Genomic DNA, 6,000 nt, shown 5'->3' with positions numbered 1-6,000 from the left:
GAAGCGCACATTCTGTCACCCACCAATGGCACTCCCAGACACACCCTAGAGCACTGGGCACACACACAGCAAGAAACCTGTGCAGGAGTGTTGCTAACAGGGGAAGTCGGGAGCTGGTCCCAGCCCAAACTTCCGCCCCTCACAGAGCACAGACCCGTGGGAAGTTGCGACGAGGAGCGTGAGTGAAGCGCGGCGGGAGGGCACAACGGTCCTCGGGAATCTCACAGACGAGCCCAAGCGGAAGACTAGATGGGCAAAGGGGAGGAGAAGTGGAACAACTGTAATAGCATAATCCATAAAATATGTTAAAAATGAAATAAATAAGGTTTAAAAAACAAACAAAATATGTATTTTGGGTAATCTAATGGCAAAGAAAAGCAGGGGGATGATAGAGCCAAGATTTGGGGCCTGGGGAGGGGTTCATGATGAGAAAGGGGGGCCTCTGAGGTCCGAGTGCCGATGGAGCTGTACCCCTTGGTCCCGGGGCGAACATACGGGGGTTTGCTTTACATTTTACATTTGTAACACATTCATATATATGTTCTGTATGTGTTACATCGCACGAGATTTTTTTTAATTTTAAAACTAAAATACATTGGAAGAAAATCAATATATGAGTAGGAAAGAATCTATTTGGTTTCCTAGTTTCCCCCATTTATTTACTTTGTATTTAGAGAGAGGGGAAGGGAGGGGGAAAGAGGGAGAGAAACACGATGCGTGAGAGAAACATCCATTGGTTCCCTCCCGCACATCCCCACCCGCGACCCGGGACCTGACCCGGGACCTGACCCGGGATCTACCCTGTGACCTTTTGGTTCGCAGGCCGGCGCTCAGTCCACTGAGCCACACCAACCAGGGCAGCCACCACTTTATTCAGTCATCAAAACTGTCCCCACTGATTAGTGATTCCAACTTAATAACATACTCAATTCCTACTTGCAGTTGAGGGCTGGTCGTGGTCGTTAGCTACAGCCTCGTCCTGGTTTTTGGCCAGGACCAGCGGATGGACAGGAGAGCGTGGGCGAAGTGTGAATGAAGTGGAATAAAAGCGAGGGCAGGAGGTGGCCATCGTCGTGGGATTTATTGTAAATAGGAAAAATCTAGAGCTGAAAAGAGAAAGGAAGTCTGCGGGAGGGTTGCCAAGTCAGAGAGTAAAGTGCCACCTGATAAAAGGACTTATGAATGAGCTCAGCGAAAAAGTATTCCAGGGCGATCTGGAGAGGAGCCTGCCTGCAGGGCGCAGGTGGGGTGCACGGGGCCCCTCGACCTCCGTCCACACCACGTCGGGGGCAAGATAAAGTCTGCGGAATGTTCTCAAAGATTTGACATATAGCTATTTTTGTCATAGTTATTGCCTTTTCCCCCCCTGACTTTAAATGTGGTATTCACTGATTGAAGAAATTGCAGAAAAGCAAGCGGGGCCACCTTGTGTTCAACCTGGCCCGCCGGACACCGTCGGTCCGGGTCGAAGCGCACTGCGAGCGACTGTGCATCACCTGCGCGCTCCGCGCCGAGCAGCCCTGGGGTCTCGGAGCGACGCTCCCCGAGAGCGAGCGCTCACCAGCCCCCCGCCGGGGGGCGACGCAGGCATCTCCGACCCAGGAGGGGCGCCCCCTCGGCCCGGGCGGAGCTGAGAGGTGCGAGGGGCGGGCCGAGGCTCCGGGCCCGCCTCCGGTCCCTGCCCCGCCCCGGCCCCTCAAGGCACTGCTCACACTCAGATCCCGCCGGCGAGGCCGCGCAGGTCGACCCGCGCCGCAGCGGCCGGAGATGCAGCGGGGTGCCGCGCTGTGCCTGCGCCTGTGGCTCTGCCTCGAACTGCTCCACAGCGAGCGCGGTGAGCTCTCCGTCCGCCCGAGCGCGCCGCTAGGCGCGCGGGGTTCTCTCTCCCGGGGAGACTGGCGGGACCGCGCCGACGGGATGCGGGCGGGGACAGGGCGCCTGCAAGCCTGGGGCACCCGGGAGACGGGGTCGGGGACCGGGGGTGGGGACACCGCACGGAGCACGATGGGCCGGGCCGGGGCGGCCGGGATGAGGAAAGGGCGGGCGGGGATTGCAGCCGGGTCAGGGACGGGGCTCCGGCTGTACCGCGCAGCAGTAGCGCCCGGGTTCTCGCTGCACCCGCCGTGCACCAGCCACCTCCGCGCCCGCCCAGCCGCGCTGCATTCTCACTCTAGGTCCTTCGCTTCCCCACTCGCTCCCCCGCGGAGTCCGGGCCCTTGGAGTGCCTCGGAGCGCCCACGATCACCCTAGGGCGACGGGGCGGCAATCCCCACCCGGCCGCAGACCTGGGTGCGCACTTCCCGACACCTCCCGCCAGCGCTCGAGGTCGGCCCCCCAGAGGCCGCTGCGGGGCCGGCGCCTACCTTGCCCAGGCCAGGGGCCGTGAGGGGCAGCGGTTCGGGGACCGCAGCATACAAGCGCGCCCTCGGGAGGGTTGGGCGCAGGTACGTGTTGGAATGTGAAGCGAATCTTGAGTCGGCAACTTGTGAGCGATCAGCAGGACAGAAGAGGCAGGAGGCCGACCCTCCCTGTGTCTGGGGGTACAGGGGTCTTTAAGGCTGAGCTAAGGGTCCTGGCCACAAGGCAGGGGCCACCAAGAAGGCTGCTAAGCACAGGGGAGGCTGGGTCCAGTTTGCGACAGGGGTTGGAGAGAGTGGGGTGAGAAAGGGCAGAGATAAAGCATCAGCATCGGGGGAGGCATGAGCTGGGGCTCTACCCAAGGCCTGGGGATCCTGGAAACCAGACGGTGAGAGGGGTGGTCATGGGCTTCCAGGGTTGGGGGAGAAGTGCTGGGAGGTCTGAAGGGAAAGGTGGGGTCTCAGCCTTTCAGAAAACCGTGGGCCTTAAATACTGGCTTCACACGCTTCATCTCCTTTAAGCCTCACAAGGGAGTGTTAGACCCGTTTTTTTAGATGGGGACGCGTGGACCCAGGCATTACATAAACATCTCCAGGGTGTCCAGGAGGCCAGAGTAAAGGAGTGGTGAGCCCAGGTCTTTGTGCTAACAACCTTCAGAGCCGAGGGGACAGGCGGGAGAACCTCCAGGGAGGTGGGAGGAGGACATCTGTCTGGACCTCAGGTTGGACCAGTCTGAGCTGATTCTGCCACCCCTGGGTCCTTCCCACGGCCCTGCACCCAGCCCAGGCCCAGGCTCTTACAGGTGGTGGGTGTGTTTGTTGAGTGACTGAATGAGTGTGGGTGGGCAAGCGAATGGGTCCCTGGCTGGACTGCGGGGGGCCCTGCCATGATGAGACATCTGGCAGGCAGCTGAGTGCAGTATTTGAGAGAGAGGTTGGGCTGGGGTGATGAGAGGGAGTCGAAAGGGTCCGGGATGGGGCACCCTCTCACAGAGGGGCCAGAGGGGGAGATGGGGACACTGCAGAGGCCGCTGTCCTGGTGCTCGGGAGCTGGGGGGCACTGAGGCCAGTCTTGCTGTGAAGACAGGTGATTCTTGCCGAAGTCGGTCAGTGCCCCTGGAGGGGTGGCCCAGGCTGGACCAGAGTTCCCCTGGTGGGAAGATGCTCTTGGAGAGAGGAGGAGGCCACTGCTGCCCTCCCTGAGCCCTGCACTTGCCCCACCCACTGCTGGGCAAGGAGGACTCAGCCTGATGGGGGGTGAGGGGCAGAGGCAGACGTGCTTCAGTCGAGTGCCAGCCCAGCCAGCGAGGGAGGGGAGGCGCTGGCAGGAGAGGAGCCTGGGTCTCTGAAGCCAGCCCCTCAAAGGTGTGCTGTTGGTCCTAGAACCAGACCGTTGTCCCAGCTCTCCCCCTAAGCGTTTGCTGTCTGGCCCGGGCCCCTCTCTGCCTCTCTCTGCACCTCAGTTTTCTCAGGGGTAGCAGTGAGACAGGCTGGCAAGCACCGAGGGGCTGCGCTTGGGCTGGACTTCATGGCCTGGCGTCTCAGTCCACCTTCAAAAACCTCACTCTGGCAGTGTCCCTGCAGATAGGGCAGGTGGCAGAGGTCAGCCCCAAGGGGCTTTGTCTCTTGGGCTTAGAGAGGCTGTTTGCACTGCTGGACAATGGGCAGTCGGCTCAGGGACATGCAAGGGAGGCAAGTGACTGCCGGGCACCTAGCTGCACTAGCCTGAGGACAATGGCCCCTGCCACAAGCTGAGTGGCCATGCTCTACACTGTCCCAGCTCCCCAGCCCTGAGCCAGACCCAGGTGTGTGGGACAGGGTGGGGCTGGGGCGGGGAGGCCAGTTGGCACAGGTGGAATGCAGGGCCTGGGCCCACATTACTTGGTGCCTGTGGACCACTGGCCCCAGCTCAGGGCTCCGGGGAAGCCAGTGCAGGTGCCAGTCACACACCCACTAGACCTCTGGGGTCAGTGTGGCTGAGGGGCTCTGCCTCCCCAGAGCACAGCGGTCTCCAGGTGTCACAGGGGACTGTCTGGCCAGCTCCTGGCTGTGCCTTCCCCACCCTGCCCCCAAACAGCAGCCCCCCAACCCAGAGAAGGCAACTGCAGTTCTGTGCAAGTCACAGGCCACAGTGCTCAGGGTGGTCCGGGGGCTGTAGACCTGGGTCCATCCTGCGGGGATTTCCTGAGTGTCAGACTAGCAGGGACACAGATGTGGCACTGGATGTCTAGCACAGGGACACAAGTGCTCAGTGACCCCAGTGGCCCAGCTGGTGGCTGTGGCTGCACAGGAAGGCAGCAGCACTTCCAGCTGGGGCTTCCTGGAGGGACCGTCAGACTCCAGGGCAGTGAATTCTAGGCAGAGCCAAGAAACCCTCAAAGACCCAGAGACAGGAAACTCTAGATGGTGTATGGGGATCTGTGGGCGGCCAGATGCAGCTAGAGTCTGGGGTGAGGGAGGAGGGACAAAGCAGGTGGAGGCGGCAGGAGCCAGCAGCACATCTGGAAAGGGGAGGCGCTGAGCAAGGGGCCACCTGGCCAGGGTCGATGAAGACACGGCCAGACACACAGACCAGCTGCGAGCTGGTAGCAAGGAGACTGTGAATGGACCAGGAGACGCACCAGGGGGGCAGGCAGCAGCGATGTCAGGCAGAGTGGGACAAGGGCCCATCTCTGGCTTAAGCAACGGAAGGGGCCATGAGGTTGTTTACCAGATGGGGACCCCGGGAGCAGGATCCAGTGTGGGGAAAGTCAAGGTGCTCCCTGGGGGAGGCAGGTCCTCTGGGCGGAGGCCTCCAGCAGGACTTCCCGGGAGACCCCGGCTGGTGCAGTTCGGCCAGATAAGGAAAGAAGAAGGTTGGGAGCACTTGAATAGTATGGGGCTGAGGTGAATCAAGGAACCCAGGGAAATTAAGTGGGGTCTTAGCCATGAAGGGAAGTTCTTCTCTAGGTCTGCCTTACACCCCTCCTGCTGTCATCTGGGTGTTATCCTCCCGGTGGCGGACTGCCTTCCACCCAGGCCTGGTGTGAGCCCTGCAGCCCTCTGGGGTGCCGCTGGGAGAGGAGAGCAGGCGGGGAGAAGGGTTCAGGGAGCCGTTCGCACTCTCTGCATTGACCCCTGAGCAAGACCCTGCCGACATGTCTAGCAGCAGCCAGGGATTCCTGAGTTTCAATCCTTTTCAGACACTGGCTTCCTCTGGGATCTTGGTTTTCCGGTCACACCGAAGACACAAGTCTGGGGGAGGAAGGTGCTGGTCTGCATCGCGGGGTGGCTGAGACCGGGCGGTCAGACACCAGGCACTCCCTGCCGCAGGCCAGGCTGGGTGTGGGTGGCCCCTCTGACAGGCGGACGGGCTCAGGCCAGGGTGGTGAGTGGGGGAGCCCCGCCACGTGGCCAGCGAGGTCAGCAGGGGTTCATGGGAAAGGACTTGTCGGCCACAGAAGAGGACATCCTGCCTGTATTTCCCTCTTCCTGCAGCAGGAGCCCACGGCCCCGATTTAGCAGCTCGAGGGGGCCACCTCTGAGCCAGCTGGGCTGTCTGATAACACCGCCCGTCCTGACCCCGGGCAGGCGGGGCAACTGCCCGGCACTACTGGCTGCACTCCGCTGTGTTGCATGGGGAACTGAGCATCTGCTAGGGTTC

At 61.3% G+C, this 6,000-nt stretch overlaps 1 protein-coding gene across 4 annotated transcripts in view; it reads left to right on the top strand.

Annotated features, from left to right (window-relative positions):
- The first annotated feature begins 1,725 nt into the window (after nucleotides 1–1,725).
- The window catches only part of FLT4 (fms related receptor tyrosine kinase 4), a 39,301-nt gene continuing 35,026 nt past the window's right edge, over nucleotides 1,726–6,000 (top strand). For all 4 annotated transcript variants that reach the window (XM_036013807.1, XM_036013806.1, XM_036013805.1 and 1 more), the window contains exon 1: nucleotides 1,726–1,834. In XM_036013807.1, coding sequence (XP_035869700.1) covers nucleotides 1,768–1,834 — 67 coding nt within the window. In that variant the 5' untranslated portion in view covers nucleotides 1,726–1,767. The remainder of the gene's footprint in view (nucleotides 1,835–6,000) is intronic.

Source organism: Phyllostomus discolor, chromosome 13 (genome assembly GCF_004126475.2).
Source record: "Phyllostomus discolor isolate MPI-MPIP mPhyDis1 chromosome 13, mPhyDis1.pri.v3, whole genome shotgun sequence".
NCBI classification, from domain to species: domain Eukaryota; kingdom Metazoa; phylum Chordata; class Mammalia; order Chiroptera; family Phyllostomidae; genus Phyllostomus; species Phyllostomus discolor.
This window is presented reverse-complemented; position numbering and strand designations above follow the sequence as displayed.